Genomic DNA, 19,887 nt, shown 5'->3' on the forward strand with positions numbered 1-19,887 from the left:
TGTTTTGGAATGAACAAGACGTAGGTGTTGAATTTTGCCATCAAAATATGGCTCATAAAAACCAGCTTCTCCTAACCGTGTTCCAAGATGTGTAAATTCTCGGTTCTCTAAGCGTGTACAACTTTCATTCCCTTCGAAGTTTGAACAATAGTTACTCAACTGTAATTTGACTAACTATTGGACATTTAATTTTCACTAAGAAAATAGTACGGCGTCTGCGAACTTCAGCTATATAACAAAATATTTGCCTTTACCTTCCCTTGTTGTAGATAGGTCGTCATGTCAGCTATATTTTTCTTGAGCTTTGCTCATCTAAACTTTTCATAAGCTTTTGAAAGCATTTATTGTTATTGAGAGAAATAGTTCAGCTGGGCGCCACGGAAGTTGTGGTGTCTTTCTCCTTTTAATTTCTAGGTGTAATAATTAAGAATATATTGTAAAAAGTAATGACCTTGAAAGTTGTTTGATTACCTGAAAGTTTAGATCCACCAATATGATTGGAGATGCTTTTACTGATGAAGACAAAAGCCCAGAATTAAAAAAAAAAAAAAAAAAAAAAAACTATAGTTGATCAAACTAAGGATCTCAAGTCACCTAAGATCGAAACTTGAGATCCTTATATCATATTTACTGGCAACGGATATAATATAAAATCACTGGGGAAAGACAGACATCTCATATAACTTTATTAACAACAGATGGCCATTACGCTTACAGGTGACGTTGACATAAAAGGAAACAAACCATAAATATATGAAATATATAATAAGGTAGCAACATTTGACGTAGGAATACAAGGAAAAGAGCAACATATATCAAGCCAAATAATTGTAAATTTGCTGATTACAGGGGACTCGAACGTTGGCTGCTCTCTCCACTCCGTTGCAAAGATAAGCATCCAAGCAATGGCTGAGGGGGATGAGAGGTGAGTCAGGGTAGAGGGGGCCAACCTCTGTGTCTTGGGGTCCTTCGATCTCAAAGCCAAACTGACAGCCGTTGATAAAGATGTCATGCGTCAGAGCAGCCACGTTGCTGCTCGGAATTCGGTTCTCTGTTGTCCAAGAACACAGAATTGATTGATTAGCGACCATGAAAACTACAGTACAGAAGCTTGCAGTTGAAATTAAAGAACCACCAATAGGAAAATACCAACTTGAATCTCAATTACCAACAAAAAGGGAACAAGAAATTTGGTTGCCGTTCACAAGCTCGTGCTGTGGTCGATATAGGTATGGCTGCAATCTAAGAGGTGGCTAAGTCTCATTTTGTTAAGGAAATACGTAGTATATTGGCGCAGGTCACTGTCGAAGTACAATTGCTTGACTTCAGGTTTGAGATTCAAAAGGGAGAGATATACCTTTAGCCAGGCGGAGGAGGCAATCTTCAGAGATGAACTTCCTTGGCACCTCCTTCCCGATCTTCTTCTCCCACATGGATGCAAACTCATTCAGTGTCACAAAGTTGCATTGTGGCCGGAAGTGTAGCACCTTGTTCAGAGTGCGCACATCGTCCGCAGCTTTAATTGTGAATTTTCCGATGTCTTCTCCGGCTACGAAATAAGCTGATTATAGTAACCAGTTCAGCAACAATTAGGAGAAACTAACATCTGGGTTTCACATTATTGGTCAAATAATGTCACGCACCTTTCACATTACCATCGCCATAAATCTCAAAGCAGTCAGTTGGGGGTGCGATCTCAGAAGGATGGATTTGATCGAAGTATGGCCATCCAGCAATGGAGTTGCAACATATGTAAGTATAAGGAATTCCGGCAGCTTCGATCGCTTGCCGGATTTTTCTCTTCTGATTGTACAATGTCAGTGCTGGTTCAATTGGGTTCGCTTTGTCAATGTCGTGCCCAAATTCGGAAGGCAAGAATCTCTGCAGACACTTGGCAAAGATAATCACTTCGTTGTCAACTATACAATGCGCACCAGATCTGCTTACTAGTAGATTAATGGCGCAAAAATCTGCAGCAATGCCGTCGATGCATATATGGAGCACAGTAACTAGTTAAAGGTACGCTTGCGTCTTATAAGGCGTTTCTTTCTTCAAATTTGTAATAGACGGAAACTCCATGACAAAACCATGAGCTTGTGCATGCAAAACTTGGGAATCATACCAAGTCCACCATCTGAGTCGTTCAGCAGTTTTAAGTAGTTTTTCAACAATTTTACTACATAAATGAATGCAGATTAAATCGTGAACAAAAAAGAATTCTGATTTTTTATTCTATATTAGATTCATGCGAATTAATAAATTGGGACTTTAAATCTAAAAAAGCCCTTATATATAAACTCTAATCTGCGCATCAGATTATTTCACGCTCTCTCTTATGAATTAGATACTTTCGAGTATCTAACTTTCATCTATTCATCAAGTAATGTATACAAAACTGCATAATGTAGCGGAGACGAACAAAAGGCCAATCTGCTCGACAATTCACGGGACAAAGATAAATAAAACATACATATATGATACGTGTGCTTGCTACCCATTTGGCCGTCGGCCAATAATTTGAACCTTAATTTGTTGGCCTGTCGGACCCTTGTTCGGAATTTGGCTCTTTGAAGCAAAACACACAAAATTCAAAAAGAAAAGAAAGAAAATCCAAAATCTGAGATGGCAATGGAAATTTATAATATAAAATCTGATCTGCACATGGGGTCTTCATGACTTTTTGAAAAAGATGTTTTTTTTTTTTTTGTTTTTTACATCCACACATATTGATTGATTGAGGTTGGGAGCTTGTAATTTACTAGACCAGCTGAAGTTATGCTCAAGACGCTGTGGAATGGATGCTCCATGCTCAGTATTATTGTGGAGCATCTGTTCTGCGCGGGGCCGCAGGGGTTTCTGCGTTAAATGTGGAACTGTGAGAGTTTATCTTACCTTGATACTTCCAGCTGCCTTGATGGCATCAATCAAAGGTAACTGATCTAAAATGGCCTCGCCACCAACTGCGGAGATCACAATCTCGATTTTATATTGCTTCAGAAGGTTGGTCATCAACTGGACATCATCCTGTGAGCCCTGGAAGGCGCAAATTAAGAAGACCATGATCACCTCGTTAATTTCCTGTACATGGCAAGATCTTATAAGACATGACCTCGATACTAAATTTGTTTGGCTTACATGAAGGACGATGGCGCCTGACTCTTGCAGTCGTTGGATCGCCGCAGCCTTGGACGGGCTCGTCGAACCGTTTCGGCAAAGTATGTACGTGGTGCGACCGGCCGCGAGGCTGGCCTCTGCCACAAACTTGCCGATGTAGCCGGTAGCACCAATGATGAGAATGTTACCGGCGATGGGGTTCGACGGAACGCCATTGGCGAGGGCAGTAGTGGTGGTGGCGTCGGCGGCAGTGATGAGTCGGCCTGGAGGCTTGGCCACCACGTCCGCCATGTCGGATTATGATTCTTAGCGTCCGTAAGGGATCTGAACAACTAGAGGAATCGAGTTGCGTGCACTCATATGCCACCACACAAATATATAGAACAGGGTTGGGTTATTTCCAAATTGTTTTTATAAAACATATGTTTAAACTTTTAATTATTTCATAACTTTTTTTTTGGGTCGTCGAAACACCTTTTTTTTTTCTGACAAAGTGTAGAACTGTCTAGTTGATTGGACCCTCAAAACACCTTTTTTGGTCTTCAATACAACTTTTTTTTTTTGTTTTGAACTGTCTTTTTCCGCCGACATTCCACAATGTTCATAATTAAATTTTTAGTCAGTGGCAGAGCCACGTTGTAGCTGGGGTGGGCAATTGCCCACACTAGCTCAGTAAATTCACATTATTTACACATACAACTACTTTCATGTCTAATTAGTTGAAGTTATCATTAAAAACAAAAAGAAAGATACAACTACTTTCATGTGTGGACTCCGCTCCAACTTAAAAAAACACTATGTAAACGAGAGTCCTTGGCCACGCAACTGGATAGATATTTCTCATATATTTCTCAATAAACTATAAAGTGCATTTGATGACCATGATTTGTTTAAAATGCATCTGAGTGAGTGGCGCCATGAGAGAGAGAAGGAGATCAATGGAATTAACTATCCATCGAGCTCATTCAGCAAGGAAAATGACACCACGAAAAATGAGGGGAAAAAAATTATACAATTTTCTTTAGTAATTTTTAATCCATGGCTAATTGAGGGGCCCAACAGTGCCATAACAAAAATTTTGATTGAGGGGCAATAACTAGACTCTCGCTTAGTAGAATGAGTGTTTGCAAGACGCATACCAAACCCTAGTGTGGACAACACACGTGGCTAAACCGACCAGTCGCCTTAAAAGATTTTAAGGGTTGGCATGGACAGTGGGCCACACTAGTCACATTGTAGCTCCGCTACTAAAGTCTAACCATGGTTCATGAACCTAGAAATGGCTGAAAGCACTCCTTCTGGAGCAGCTTATATGCCATTGCTCTTAACAAGGAACCATGTTTTACAAGTTGAAAATGACTCCAATACTTCTACTTGTTAAATGGAAAACCCTCTCCTTACGAGGGCAGAAGTGAAAATCCTGTTATCATTAGATCGGTAATAAAGTTGAACTAAAACAATTTCCCCTTCGTTACCAGTATGGCTTGGGTGAGCCATTGCCCACACCAGCCCCTCAAAAATTTCATTATAATGTGTTAACCTTACGTTGCTATGATTTCAAATTTATATGCCAAAGTTGTCACCTACACAGGTGCCCCCATTGATGAAAAATCTTGATTCCCCAAAAAAATCGCTTTACCTTTTGATGAGACAGCAACAAGCACACTAATGATTGAATCAAGGCTCCACAAGTTTTCAATTTATCTTGGTGCAAGTTGAAGCACATGGAGATCTCAAGGAAGGGGCAAGTAGGGGTTGGTGGGGGCCTTGGGCCTTTGTTTAGCCAGTGGGATAACCCTCCTCATTAGGAGTTTTCAATAATTGAAATCTGATTGATCTAGACACCTATGCCAGTGACCTCCACCGCAAGTTACATGGTTCTTTAGTTGCCATTTGCGGGAATAAAGTTTCTTATAATTTAGGGATTAACCAGCTGCTTGGTTGATTGATATAGTGAATGAGAGTTTTCTTTTCTCTTCATTGAGTTTTTCTTCCAATGGCAGCTTAGCAACAGTGTTACCATAGGTATCGTTTAGAGAGAGATTAAGGCATGTTTTAGTCTACTATTTATGAGAGTGCATAGTTAATCTTCTTTAGTAACTCTTTGTTACAGTCTCTCTCTCTCTCTCTCTCTCTCTATTAAAGAATAACTATGCATTCTCATATATATATATATATATATGAGAGTGCATAGTTACAAGTTCTTCGGCCCATGATCTTCTACCTCGCTTCCTCATCCCCTAGCATGATGAGGGATTATGTATCTGCTGATGTCATGGCTGACTTACAGATAGATCTTTTGCCTAACATTTCCAATCCAGCATTTTTAATTTTCTTTTTCTTTACCAGCTACTTGCAAAAGGAAAATGAGCAAAGCAACATCATTTCTGTCGGGAGATTATTGAAATGAGATTATAGAAGCACTAAAAAACAACTCCCACCTTAATTCATTGGATAATTAATAAAAAAGAACTAATAGTTGTTTCGTACTATATGTCACATGCATGTTGGCTTAATAAAACTTTTTGATACGCATCATCTCTTACCAAGGAAAATATAAAGAACCTAGGATCCACATAAAGCAAAAGTCCACATGCTATTGTCGCATGTAATCAATATATAATCCATTTTTACCCACTTCTGTTCGCATTATTGGTCCACACCATTGAACCTAGTTCATTAGTACAGATGCTCCGAACGTACTAAATTGATCAGTGGAAGTTTAATTTTTACAAGTAAATCAGATGGCACATTGTAAACGCTCTTTACTTAATTATTTTCAAGTGCACGCCTAAAGTTTTTAATAAAAGAATATGCCTAATTGTTCTGTATTTAACAATTCCTCAGAACAAGTAAGAAAAGGCCTACAAGTTTATTCGCATCAAGTGAGCTTGTAAGCACGGTTCATAGTTTACCCTTTTTCTTTCCGCAAGAATTATAAAAGGAGATCAATATTTCCAAAATCAATTATGTAACAACTTGACTCACTATTGAGCTTGGGCCCCTGGTTCGGTGGATCCCAATCCGTCCCCTAACAATTTCGGTGTTGCTTGTCAATAAACGCCGGGGGAGCGCTTTTATGCCCTCTTCTACGCAGCTTCACTTATATAAAACATGTTTTGAATAGTAGCATAAAGTAAAAGGGGCAATGATAGATCTTTTTGCGAAAAGGTGGATTAAGAAAAACATCAACATAACAGGATTTTGACTTCTGCCCTCGTAAGAAGAGGGTTTTCCATTTAACAAGTAGAAGCAATGGAATCATTTTCAACCTGCAACACATGGTTCATTGTTAAGAGCAATGACATACAACCTGCCCGAGAGGGAGTGCTTTCAGCCATTTTTGGATACTGGCTGGTTCATAAACCATGGTTGGGCCTCAGTGGTGGAGCTACAGCGTGACTAGTGTGGGCCACTGTCCATGCCAACCCTTGAAATTTTTTATTGTGACTGAGCTGGAAGTGGGTTTAGCCACATGTGGTGTCCACATTAGGGTTAGGTATGCATCCTGCAAGCACTTATTCTATTAAGCCAGAGACTAGTTACTGTCTCTCAATCAAAATTTTGGCTCCGCCATTGTTGGGCCCCTCAATTAGCCCTGGATTAAAAATTACTGAAGAAAATTGAATAATTTTTTCCCTCATTTTTCGTGGTGCCATTTTCCTGCTACTTATCGTTTGATTGTGTTCTGATGGAGGCCTTTAATGATGAATGAACTAACTCGAGTAAGTTTTTGCAAACACATGTGAAAGGTGGTCATGTGTACTAGGGTGCACCGTGTACATAACTTGTGTACTCTTAACCCACTTTTAAGAATAGGTGTCATGCACATACACTTATGTAGGGGCGGAGGGAAGGAGGGGCCCGCTTAGGCCATGGCCCCACCCTGGCAAAATGAAAAAAAAAGACTTTTACATTGAAAAAAAATTATTTTTTAATCACTCTATGTATTTTTTAGATTTAAATTTAGTTTAGCCCTACTCAGATCCAGAGGTTGGACTGTCCTGACTCCGCCAGTGCACTTATGGATGATATGTGTATGTGAGTCACAAGGGGTTAAATGCAAGACCAAGGAAAAATACAAGCACACCACATTGTCCACGGAATTGTAATACACCAAAGCAAGCGGATCACCTTAAAAAAGTGACATCAAATCGGGCCTAGGATAACGTCCTGGAGGAGCCAGGAGGACTGAACTTTAACCACCAACTACCAGAAAGAATGATAAAAAAAAACTTCTTCAAGAGATCATAACTATATTTTTCAAAATCTTTACAAGAGTCCAATAATATTTTTCTAAGCTCAAATTACAAATGTTAAAAATTATAACAGGTATTCTGTTTTTTTTTTTTCAATATCTAGGAGGGCCGTGACCTAAGAGGGCCGACTTCTCGTGTCCATCCACAAGATATTTTTTGTGAATAATCGGAAAAGTCGCCGCCGTCCACAAGAATGACCTTTGCCAACCGCCGTCACCGTCGACGGCAACCACTTTTTCCTCCAATGAGATTTCTGTGGCAACTGAGATATCTGTAGCTTTTTCCGACAACGACGCCTCCGTGGGTAATTCCAACAGGCTACCCACAGTCAGCAACAGGGTTGTTGTACCGTTGCTTATTTCTGGATGTTTGGATTCACTCATATTCCTCCCCACAAAAATGGAAGGATCCATATAACCTGTACTTTCATCATTGTGTGTGGTTGAATTCAACCAGCAGCCCATTCTGGAACAAGAGCAGCAATTTGGCAGACTAAAAAACAAAATTCATGTAGACTTCCTGCTCAAACTCTTTTCTCTTCTGCCCATGAGACCCGCAGGTCTCCTCATCGTGCTTTCAATGTCAACTAAGGTATTACGATTCTAATGTTTAGAGTTCAATTCAAAAGAATAACATCTACAAAACAAGCGATAAACATTCTAAGAACGTGCTTTCCTAATTCATCAGCTATACTACTTTCCTTGTAGTCCCTTGTAATCTTTAAAAAAAAAAAACAGTTCCATTAAAACTCAGTCAAGTCCATTTTCTTCTACCTTCAGGCCTAGAAAATGAACGGTCGGCGTCCCAAAATCCACAGTAGGCCGATATTACCATTAATACGACGCAGGGGTTTCAAGTACCAGCGGTACAAGTTTCCTGTTTATTGGAACCATAGGTTCCCTTTACTTTGTTTGGAATAGAGATCAAACATGGATTAAAATATCTTTGTGTTGAGAAAGGGGAGGAAGAAGAAGAGAATGAAGATGATTGAGAAAATCAAGGCTGAAGAAGAACAAGAGTTTATTGATAAAAAGAATTCATACAAAGGGTGAAAGAGGATTTTTTTTCGTAAACCAGTCAAACGGTTCAATGAACTTATTCGAATAGGATCAAACTAAATCTAAATAAAAAAAATATTTTACGCAACTAAAAATTTTCAACTTTTTAAATGTAATTCTTTTTTCTAGAGTGGGACCTCGTCCTATCAACCTTTCCTTTGCCTCTTTACAACTCAATACACATTAAGGAACACTAAACCCGGTGGTGGAGCCAAAAGTTTTTGGCTATTAGAGTCTTTTGGCTATTGGGACTCTAAGCTTAAATGTCAAATGTTAAGAGGTACTTATACATGAAAAAAAACTCAAAATTATCTTACCTTGATACTTCCAGCTGCATCGATTTTTTCGCTTGTAAGCTGGTCTGGTGCGTTGTCCAAAGTCGACAACGAAGTGATTATCTTTGCCAATTATCTGCAGAGATTCTTGCCTTCCGAATTTGGGCACGAGATTGACAAAGCGAACCCAATTGAACCAGCACTGACATTGTACAATCAGAAGAGAAAAATCCGAAGAGCGATTGAAGCCGCCGGCATTCCTTATACTTACGTATGCTGCAACTCCATTGCTGGATGGCCATACTTCGATCAAATCCATCCTTCTGAGATCCCACCCCCCACTGACTGCTTTGAGATTTATGGCGATGGTAACGTGAAAGGTGCGTGACATTATTTGACCAATCATGTGGAACCCATATGTTAGTTTCTGCTAATTGTTGCTGAACCGGTTGCTACAATCAGCTTATTTCGTAGCCGGAGAAGACATCGGAAAATTCACAATTAAAGCTGCAGACGATGTGCGCACTCTGAACAAAGTGCTACACTTCCGGCCACAAAGCAACTTTGTGACACTGAATGAGTTTGCGTCTATGTGGGAGAAGAAGATCGGGAAGGAGGTGCCCAGGAAGTTTATCTCTGAAGATTGCCTCCTCCGCCTGGCCAAAGGTATATCTATCTCTCTTGAATCTCAAACCTGAAGTCAAGCAATTATACTTCGACAGTGATCTGCGCTAATATACTATGTATTTCCTTGACAAAATGAGACCTAGCCAGCTCTTAGATTGCTGCCATACCTATGTCGACAACAGCAATTGAGATTCAAGTTGGTATTTCCTATTGGTGGTTCTTTAATTTCAACTGCTAGCCTCTGTGCTGTAGCTTTCCTGGTCACTAATCAATCAATCAACTGTGTTCTGCGACAACAGAGAACCGAATTCCAAGCAGCATCGTGGCTGCCCTGACGCATGACATCTTTATCAACGGCTGTCAGTTTGGCTTTGAGATCGAAGGACCCCAAGATACAGAGGTTGGCCGCCTCTACCCTGACTCACCTCTCGTCCTTCTCAGCCACTGCCTGGATGCTTATCTTAGCAACGGAGTGGAGCCAGCAGCAAGAGTTTGAGTCTCCCTGGAATATGCAAATATGCAATTATTTGCGTTGATAAATACTGCTCCTTTCTTTATATTTCTCCTTTAAATGTTGCTACCTTATTATTATATTTATGGTTTGTTTCCTTTTATGTCAACATCACCTGTAAGGTGTAAAGGCCTTCTGTTGTTGATAAAGTTATATGAGATGTCTGTCTTTTCCCGGTGATTTTATATTAGATCTGTTGCCAGTAAATATGATATAAGGATCTCAAGTTTCGATCTTAGGTATGAGTTAAGATCCTAAGTATGATCAACTATAGTTTTTTCTTCTTCTTTTTTTATTCTGGGCTTTTGTCTTCATCAGTAAAAGCATCTCCAATCATATTGGTGGATCTAAACTTTCAGGTAATCAAACAACTTAAAAGGTCATTCCGTGGCGTCCAGCTGAACTATTTCTTTCAATAACAATAAATGCATTCAAAAGCTTACGGAAAGTTTAGATGAGCAAAGCTCAAGAAAGTATAGTTGACATGACGACCTATCTACAACAAGGGAAGGTAAAGGTTAATATTTTGTTATATAGCTGAAGTTCGCGGAGGCCGTACTACTTTCTTAGAAAAAATTAAAGTATTAAACGTCTAAGAGTTAGTCAAATTACAGGAGAGTAATTATTGTTCAAGACTAGACCCACAAGAGCCATGCCTCCAACTTTTGGCGTCTGAAAGTTATATATTCATATAGTTATTATCTTATATCAATTTTCTTTTCTTCTTTTGGGGGATGGGGAGGCCATATCATACTGAGTGATGGGGATGCTATACCTAGTTATTGTTGTCTTCTTACTTTAAAATGAGAAACAGTCAAACACAATAGAGTCTCTCTCTCTCTCTCTCTCTCTCTCTCTCTATATATATATATATATATATATATATATATCTGGTGAATGTTCTACATGATAGAACAAATATGCTTCGTGCTTAGAAAACTTTTCTTGCATGACAAAAGACCCTTCAATGCTAAGCAAGCATTTGAGCAAAAAATTAGTTTAGGGGTAAATATTTCTCGATTGCAGCAGCCGCTTTAATTTGCCATCGCCAAAGATCTTTGTATGCAAGATTGTGTTTGCATGTTAGACATTTGAGCGATAGACTTAGTTCATGAACTGATGAACTACATGAGGCAGCCACACGACACCCGGGTCACTGCTCCAACGCCAATTGAAAATTTTGTTGACTTTATATTCTCATGGAAAAAAAATTCTGACTCCGCCCCCGTGAGCGAGAGACTTAGTTCATGAACTCATGAGGTCTAAGGGATCTGAAATTCTTCTGGTGCATGTCTGAAGGATACCCTGAAATTAAAGATCAAGTTTTGAAGCATGATGATAGAAGATTGGACAACAAAATAATGTTGATCGGAAGATCAAAATACGTTAGAGACTGAGTCAAATTGTTATAAAAGCAAGTACTAAAAAAGAAGAGAACAGAGGACGAAAATAAAAATGTAAAACACAATCACTTCAGGGTTTGGTGGTTACATGTTCACATATACCGAAATGCCTTACGAATGAGCCTAGCTGGTCGAATTCAGTTTGAATCGGCTGGAGCTAGGCGAGCCAGACCAAGTAGCCAATGTTTGCTTTCATGCAAAACTCAATTTAATGCGGATATATAGCATGATTTGTTGATTTTTTTTTATTGATTTTCCACACTTTACATTAAATTTCTGTTTTCGGCGTTTTCTTTGATCTTGCATTTAAAAAATCTTAAAATTTTCTAATAATTCCATTGATCAGAAATTATGATTCTAATTCGATTTAGCTGATTGATCACTATTTCATTTTCATCAGACCGATCTACGAGTCAACTTTAGCAAACCAAAAGAAAAATTAAAGGCCCAAGAGAAAGCCATAAACTAGAAAGACAAATGCGAAATTATACATAGTACAGTGCCAATGTGCATGAAAATAGAGGGGTAGGCAATACATCACTCTTGTTCTTATCTTAAAAGTTTTTTCCACCCTTTCACTTTCACTCTGGCTGGCAATACATCAGACTCAGTGAGAAGGAAGTTTTTCAGATAAGAAATTCAAGAGATGATATCCAAACACCAATGTTTTAAAAGGACAGCAATATTTTCATATTCAGCTTGAATTGGACGAAATCAAAATCATGCCAAACTGACTCGATTATTCGAAAAGTGCCACATGTTTTGCTTTTCAATTATTTTTGGATATTTACAGAAGTTTTTATTTTTAGTTAAAGTCAGAAAGTCAATGTCTTGGATTCAGATCGCATATCCAGCCAAATTGCTCCAAGAAAAGTTGCACCAATAGTTAATACTGAACATGTGTAGATCGAGGGGGTGTGCATGCAATAAATACACACTTAAGGAAAAAGAAGAGGGGGTTGGAGTATTTTAGAAAAATTTTTAAAAACAAATCTGCATTGTAAACTTTTCAACTTTTTCATAACTCTTTCTACCTTCTACAAAGGCCCCTTTTTTGTTTAGTTGGGGGCATTTAATCATTATACACCAATGTACAAAACTTTCTTATGCACAGAGTTATTCAGATAGCCAGCTCCGCTGTATATCCCTCTGGAGGAAGCAACGTCAACAGCATGAGCAGGCCATGGCTCAATAATAAGGTCATCTGAATCCAATCTCACATTGTCAACGAGGGTCCTCTCGATCTTCTGTTTTTCAGTCACTGCAAACCTCCCCACATTATTATTCTAAAATAATTCATCTTTTCCCCAGACTATCCCTTAAAGATGACTCGTGAAAGTTATTTTTCTTCTCTATTTAGCTCAATGATCTTCCACTACCTCGCCATCCATGTGCAGTCTAGGCACATCCATGAAGCTCTGTTGGTAGCCAGGTGTGTTCAGAAACAAAGCAGCTACCGACTATGGTACTAGGCAATGAGCCGGACCCGATGGGTAGTTGAGTACTCATGTCATGGTAGGTCAGGTTTGAGCTGGTTATTTGACACGTGAATTTGTTCGATTAAAAAATTCTGACGTGCTAGCCAAGTTGGGTATTGGGGGCCTGATTCGATATATATATATATACTCATCTTTCCACATTTTGTACTTTGTTTTCTCTCTCTTTTTATTATATTTGTATAGATATACAGGATACATGACACTTGCAGTCGGCTCACTTAAAAACTTTTGGTGCATTGTAGAAGACTCCTTTAAAAACTCTTTATGTGTCATTGATGGTACTCTTATAAACTTTTCATGTATAACCGAGGATAAAAACTCTTGGCACATCGTTAAGGGTTTTGAGATGTGAAAATATGAATATTATAGGTTTCAATTATAAGTGAGCATCAAAACCGAATAGCCGAGAGGTAAAAAGTTGATGGTCAGGACCTAAATAGAAGACCATGTGCCAAAGAGGGGTGAATTTGGTTATAGAATTTAGAGAGAGAGAGAGAGAGCTGTAACAAAGAGTTGTTAAAGAAGAATGACTATGCACTCTCCAAAATAATAGACAAAAATATGTTTTAAATCATTTTCTTTCCTTGACACAAGTATCTCTCAAAGATGCCCATATAGCCAAGAGCACGATACTTTGGGAATCGAACTGATGACCTGGTGGCTTTAGACCGGCTATGCTATACCCTTTATGGCCTTCATTCAACGGGATCAATACATTGTTGGCCAACCACAACAGTGGGAAGTAAGATACAATGCCTCCTGAATTGTAGATGTCATTAAACAACAAACAATCTCTTTAAAATCTTATAACGAGCTCAACATGCATTACTTTATAGCTGAAACTTTATTACCCAAATCGCAATTGAACAACCATGTAGCTTCTAGTGGAGCTTGCCGAAGTAGGCTGTCTAGATCAATCAGTTTTTAATTATTGAAAACTTGTAGATAAATCCCACTGGCCAAAAGAGAGGCAAAGGATCCCACCCAAGGTGTAAAGCTGCGCCAGTGGCAGGCAGTGAGATCACCTTGCTTTTTGTCGTCCTGTTAAAAGTTAAGTGACTTTTGAGGAAATCATTTAGAAAAATAGCAAAGAGGAGAACTACTTTAATTCTAAAAAGAAAATTGAAAAAAAACAAAAGCAAGAAAGGGAGAAAGCGCAAAGATTTGAATATTGGAGAGAAGGCTTTGAATGTTGCAGTCATAATAGACTCTCGAAACAGGTTACATGTACAGGGGTGTGTAATGACCAAAATACTTTTGATTTTGATAGAGTAAAAAGGAAAGGTCTTTAGAAGGACCAAAGGAGTATGATAAAAATATTAACAGTTTAAATGTACACATCTTCATAAAAAAAATTTCTAAAATACCAACTTCTTTCTTTTGTATATTGAATGTATATTTGCTGTGCGGACACCCCTTGCATGAAACTCATCGCCCTCTTTAATGCCCAATAGGGCGGGTCCTCACAATGGGTCCATGTGGCTTTTATGCCCTCTTCTGCACAGCTTTAACATATATATGACCTCTTTTGGATAGAATAAGAGAGTAGAAGGAGCAATGATAGATCTTTTGTGAAAAGGTAGATTAAGAAAGACATCAAAGTAACAGTGACTTTTCATAGGAAAATGTCACTTACCGGCCTTTTCCCTTTCCTTCCCTTCACCTCGTTATTTACCAACCCTCCTCCCTTAATAGCTGGTAGGCTGTGTTTCATATTATGTCACTAACATGGGAAGACATATTTCTAAGTTTGATTAGACAGGCATCTTATAATTTTATGGAAAATTTTGTATTCCATTTTTGCCCTTATGAGGAGAGTGCTTCCCATTTAACCAGTAAAGGCATTCTAGTCATTTTCAACCTGTAACACATGTTGCCTTGTGAAGAACCATGGTATATAACCTGTTCGTGGCAGTGGCGGAGCCAAGACTTTTCATTCGTGAAGTACTTGCATTGATGACACAATTTTGGTGTGGGCATTGCATAAAATTTTAAGAGTCATAACTCGTAACAATGTGAAGTTAACACAATATAATGAATTTTTTGATAGAATGGCGTGGGTAGTGGCCCACCCCAATGAACAAGTAGCTCCGCTACTAGTTCCTGGAAGAGTGCTTTGGGCCATTTCTAGCTACTGGCTGAACCATGGTCGGCCCCAGTAGTGAAGCTACAATGTGATTGGTGTGGGTCATTGTCCTTACTAACCCTTGAAATCTTAGTGGGTTTGGCCACAAGTGGTGTTCACACCAACCCTTGAATTTTTTTTATTGTGATTGAACCGAACATGCTTCAGTCACATGTGGTGCCAACACCAAGTTTAGGTACCAAGCCAGAGACCAGCTTGTGCCCCTCAACCAAAATTTGGCTCTGCTATTGTTGGGCCCGTATTGCTTTTGTTAGTCGATGCCGATCGGATCAGCCATGGATTAAAAAACACTGAAAAAAATTGTGTAACTTTTTCCTCGTTTCTCGTTTTGCCATTTTCCAGCTACTTATCATATGATAGTGTGATAATGGAGGTCTTTAATGATGAACGAACTCAAGCGCCGCAATATCCTCTTGTCTTTACGTGATTTCCTTCTCTCTTTTATTAGTGATCAAGCCAGCTTTTGAACAACTTATTGGCTAGAAAATGGGCTGGCCGTAGGGAGTGGTAGGAGCCATATATAGTCACCCTTCATATTTTGCAAAAATCAAAATTATACATGTAAATTTTAAAAAATTTAGTTTATTCTGTATAAAATAATTTTAAAAATTATATTTTGGTCTTTGTTAAAATTTTTAAACTATAATTTAGTCCATGCCACAAAAATTCCTAACTTTAACCCTGACTTGCTGGATCACCCAACATGACAATTTTGTCGTTCAAGTTAATTATTCTTGAAATATTAATTTGTAATTGGTTTTGAATTTGATATCTAAAACCCAAATCCAAAAATGAAGAGATATGTTAGTGAAATTGTTCTCTAAGGGGTTGTTTAGAACCAATAACACACAGTTATTATTTGATAAACATTCTTAAAAAAAGTGAGGTAGATTCATGTAACACTTGTTATAGTTTTTCATAAATTTGTCTCGTATTTTGGTATACATTCATGAGATAGTAACAATATATTACTGTTGCCAAACTCTTGTAAAGAGACATTTTACCAAAAAAGGCACGTTGCTTCATGGAAAATGTGCACAAGCGTTATAATGCTCCCTCTTTAGGCTCTGTATGAAACCCTCTTCTCCATGTAGCATTGTATCCACTTTTCTTTTCCCATAAAATAGTGATCTTAAGTGCACTTATGCAAGGGTGAGAAAGATTTTTTTTTTATCAATTTTCTTCTCAACGCTATTTTCTGCAGTCATATTACGTTATTCAAAATTCCAACAGTTATTGGCTGACAAATAGCTGAAATGAATGAATGTTTTTTCAAAGACAAACAACTATAAAACAAGCTTTTAGAATATTCAAAACTTGATTTGAAAGCAAAACGTGATTTGCGTAAAGTCATGTTTTACCCGGTCATCAAATCCACTCAAGTTAAGAATTTCTTGAAAAAATTTTAATTGAGGAGACGTCTACCTAGATGCATGACCAAAGACTCCCGCTTACATCGTGTTTCTTAAGTTCAAGTGGAGCCGACACAGGGAAGTAGTTGATTTTTTTTTTTTATGATAACTTCAACTAATTAGACAGGTAACTTTAACTTTGTCATTGTTCATCTACTTTTAATATTTTCCATTAAGGAGCAGCTAGTTGGAGAGTTGAGTGGTGCCATTTGATGTGTTTAAAAAATTGGGTGGCTATCTATGAGCAGCTTTTTTAAGTTTCTGCTAGCACATACCAATATGACATCATGTGTGAGAGAGACAGAGAGAGATTAAATAGAGACAAAGAGAAGAAGAAGAAGAAGAAGAAGAAGGCACAATACCATCTTCCTACTATCATGGGGTATTGGCACATCAAACCCCTAGCTACTTCCTAGTAGAGGTTACTTAATAATGGTCCAATGAGATTAGGGGCAGAGCTTAACATTTTTTGTTTAAGAGATCACAGCTATATTTTTCAAAATCTTTGCATGAATCTAATGATATTTTTCCATAATTTTACAAGTCTGAATTTAAAAAAGTTAAATATTGTAATGGGTATTTTGTTTTTCGAAAATCTAGTGGGGTCATGAGCTTCCCCTCTAAGAAGAGGGCCGAACTCTCACAACCATAAGAAGTTAAGGATAGCTTTAAGATTAGTATCAACAGTGTTTTGCACCATCATAATAAAATTTGTTGGTGAACGATCTTATTCGAGTCCGGCCATCGTCGACATTGGCATCATGGAAAAAGTCGCCAATCCATCATTTAAAAAAAACTCAAAAGTCTCCTCATTCTCTTGAAGTTCAAAAAATATGTGACTCTCTTTCTTGTCTAACAACTAAAATCTATTTTCGTTTAGCTTCAGCTCAGATAATATTGAACGATTGGCATTCCAAGATCCACACAAAATAGATAATTTAGACATAAATCCCATAATGGGTCCCTTTTCTTTGTTTGGAATTAGGTGTTGGGTGATGTGCACAAGTGGAATGATCAAAAAAGTTTTTTTAAGAAAAAGATTATAAAATAAATTAAAAATCTAAAATATATAGTTTTTATTAAAAAATCGAAAATATCCCAACCTTTTTTTTTCTCTTCTATATATGTTTGTGCACGCCAATCAATTTACATGCAACTCGAGTCAGATTCATTACAGGCACTAGGGATCTCTCATCCGACATGACGAACATGGCAGCGAAGCCTCAAGGCCAACTCAACTCTGCTGCCGCCACCACCACTGCCCCTGTCAATGGCGTTCAGTCGAACCCCATCGCCGGTAACATTCTCATAATTGGTGCTACCGGCTACATCGGCAAGTTTGTGGCAGAGGCCAGCCTCGCGGCCGGTCGCACCACGTACATATTTGCCGAAACGGTTCTACCAGCCCCGTCCAAGGCTGCGGCGATCCAACGACTGCAAGAGTCAGGCGCCATCGTCCTTCATGTAAGCCAAACAAATTAAGTATCGAGGTCATGTCTTATAAGATCATGCCATGTACAGGAAATTAACGAGGTGATCATGGTCTGCTTAATTTGCGGTTTGCAGGGTTCACTGGATGATGTTGAGTTGATGATCAACCTTCTGAAACAACATAGGATCGAGATTGTGATCTCCACAGTTGGTGGCGGGGCCATTCGAGATCAGTTACCGTTGATTGATACTATCAATGCAGCTGGAAGTATCAAGGTAAGATAAACCCTTATGGTTCCATATTGAACACAGTAGCCCCTGCGATCCTGTGCAGCACAGGATGGTCCACAATTACACAAAGCATAATAATATGCATCGGTCGCATCGCTGTAGATTTTTGAGCTTGTAAGCTGATCTGGTGCACTGTTCATAGTTGACAACGAAGTGATTATCTTTGCCAATTATCTGCAGAGATTCTTGCCTTCCGAATTTGGGCACGACATTGACAAAGCGAACCCAGTTGAACCTGCACTGACATTGTACAATGAGAAGGCAAAAGTCCGGCGAGCGATCGAAACCGCCGGAATTCCTTATACTTACATATGCTGCAACTCCATTGCTGGATGGCCATACTTCGATCAAATCCATCCTTCTGAGATCCCACCGCCAACTGACTACTTTGAGATTTATGGCGATGGTAATGTGAAAGGTGCGTAACATTATGTGACCAGTCATGTGAATCCCAGATGTTAGTTTCTGCTAATTGTTGCCAAACTATTTGCCATATTCAGCTTACTTCGTAGCCGGAGAAGACATCGGAAAATTCACAATTAAAGCTGCGGACGATGTGCGCACTCTGAACAAGGTGCTACACTTCCGGCCACAAAGCAACTTTGTGACACTTGATGAGTTTGCGTCCATGTGGGAGAAGAAGATGGGGAAGGAGGTGCCCAGGAGGTTCATCTCTGAAGATTGCCTCCTACGCCTGGCCAAAGGTATATCTATCTCTTTTGAATCTCCAACCTGAAGTCAAGTAATTGTACTTCGACGATGATCTGCGCCAATATAGTACGTATTTCCTTCACAAAATAACACTTTGCCACCTCTTTGATTGCTGCCATACATATATCCACAACAGCACCGAGCTTGTGAACGGAAACCAAATTTTTTGTTCCTCTTTTTGTTGGTAATTGAGATTCAAGTTGGTATTTCCTGTTGGTGGTTCTTTAATTTCAACTATCTAAGAGTTAGTCAAATTCGAAGGGAGTAATTATTGATCAAGACTAGCCCCGTAAGAGCCATGACTTCTACTTTTAGAGTCTCAAAGTTCAAAGTTATATACTTTTGCGGGCATTCTATGTCACCCTGTATGTTATCCCATTGCTGAGTGAGTGCCGAAGGGTCCTTCCTTCACCTTTTTCTACCAGGGTTCAGTGTTGTTTTTGTTTCTTGAGGAGATGTCTTCAACTTGCACGTAGAACTCCTTTTAGTGGCATAAAGAATTGATGTTACGGAAGTTTGAATATATATATATATATATATATATATATATATATATATATATATATATATATATATATATATATATATATATAGAGAGAGAGAGAGAGAGAGAGAGAAGTGAGTCGCTTCTCAGTGCTCTACTGATTGATGGCTAAATAAAAATGGGTACCGAAATATCCAAGTGTCATTTAGAAGGAGAACTCCTCCGGATATATATATAATGGGAGGTGTTTTTGTCATATATATTTATATATGGACACATTGATTGTTGAAGTATTTGTTTGTATAATCCAAAAGCTAGTTCAGACAAAATCGATTATGGAAGTACTTGTTTGTATAGTTCAAAAACAAGATCAGACAAAATTGAGCTTTGCCATCCGATAATGTGTGTGTGTGTGTGTGTGTAAGAAGAGATAGCAGCATGCGTTTAATTAAAGTGCCCTGCAATCAGCAAATTAATGTACTTATTTATTTGCCTTGAAAAATGCAAATCCTTTAATTCCTTATATTAAGTTCATGCAACAAGCTGTGTGAACCAGTAATTGAGGGCATTTACCTTAAAAATTAGCTCTTCGTTTTTTGCTTTTTTTGCTTCACCTCTCAAAAGGAACTATAAAACGGGAAGATCTTGTCCTGTTAATAAGTGACG

The 19,887-nt window shown here is 38.5% G+C and overlaps 3 protein-coding genes across 3 annotated transcripts; 2 read left to right on the top strand and 1 right to left on the bottom strand.

Moving 5' to 3' along the window:
• Positions 1-666: 666 nt before the first annotated feature.
• Positions 667-3,445, bottom strand: LOC116262876 (leucoanthocyanidin reductase-like). Its single transcript, XM_031642405.1, has 5 exons — positions 3,136-3,445; positions 2,893-3,033; positions 1,644-1,881; positions 1,358-1,561; positions 667-1,051 (listed from the first exon to the last, which is right to left on the bottom strand). Exons 1-5 carry the CDS (start codon positions 3,403-3,405, stop codon positions 816-818), a joined length of 1,089 nt encoding a protein of 362 aa, XP_031498265.1. The 5' UTR covers positions 3,406-3,445; the 3' UTR covers positions 667-815.
• Positions 3,446-8,731: 5,286 nt separating this feature from the next.
• Positions 8,732-9,918, top strand: LOC116262878 (leucoanthocyanidin reductase-like; the record flags this gene model as incomplete). The annotated part of the gene is made up of 3 exons (XM_031642408.2): positions 8,732-9,086; positions 9,169-9,372; positions 9,633-9,918. Coding segments are annotated over 3 exons (756 nt in total), but the record flags the coding sequence as incomplete, so codon positions are not given.
• Positions 9,919-17,504: 7,586 nt separating this feature from the next.
• LOC116262645 (leucoanthocyanidin reductase-like) lies at positions 17,505-18,762 on the top strand. The gene is made up of 4 exons (XM_031642129.1): positions 17,505-17,768; positions 17,871-18,011; positions 18,207-18,444; positions 18,527-18,762. Exons 1-4 carry the CDS (start codon positions 17,505-17,507, stop codon positions 18,760-18,762), a joined length of 879 nt encoding a protein of 292 aa, XP_031497989.1.
• Positions 18,763-19,887: the final 1,125 nt, after the last annotated feature.

The sequence above is a fragment of the Nymphaea colorata genome, chromosome 10, assembly GCF_008831285.2.
Source record: "Nymphaea colorata isolate Beijing-Zhang1983 chromosome 10, ASM883128v2, whole genome shotgun sequence".
NCBI lineage: Eukaryota > Viridiplantae > Streptophyta > Magnoliopsida > Nymphaeales > Nymphaeaceae > Nymphaea > Nymphaea colorata.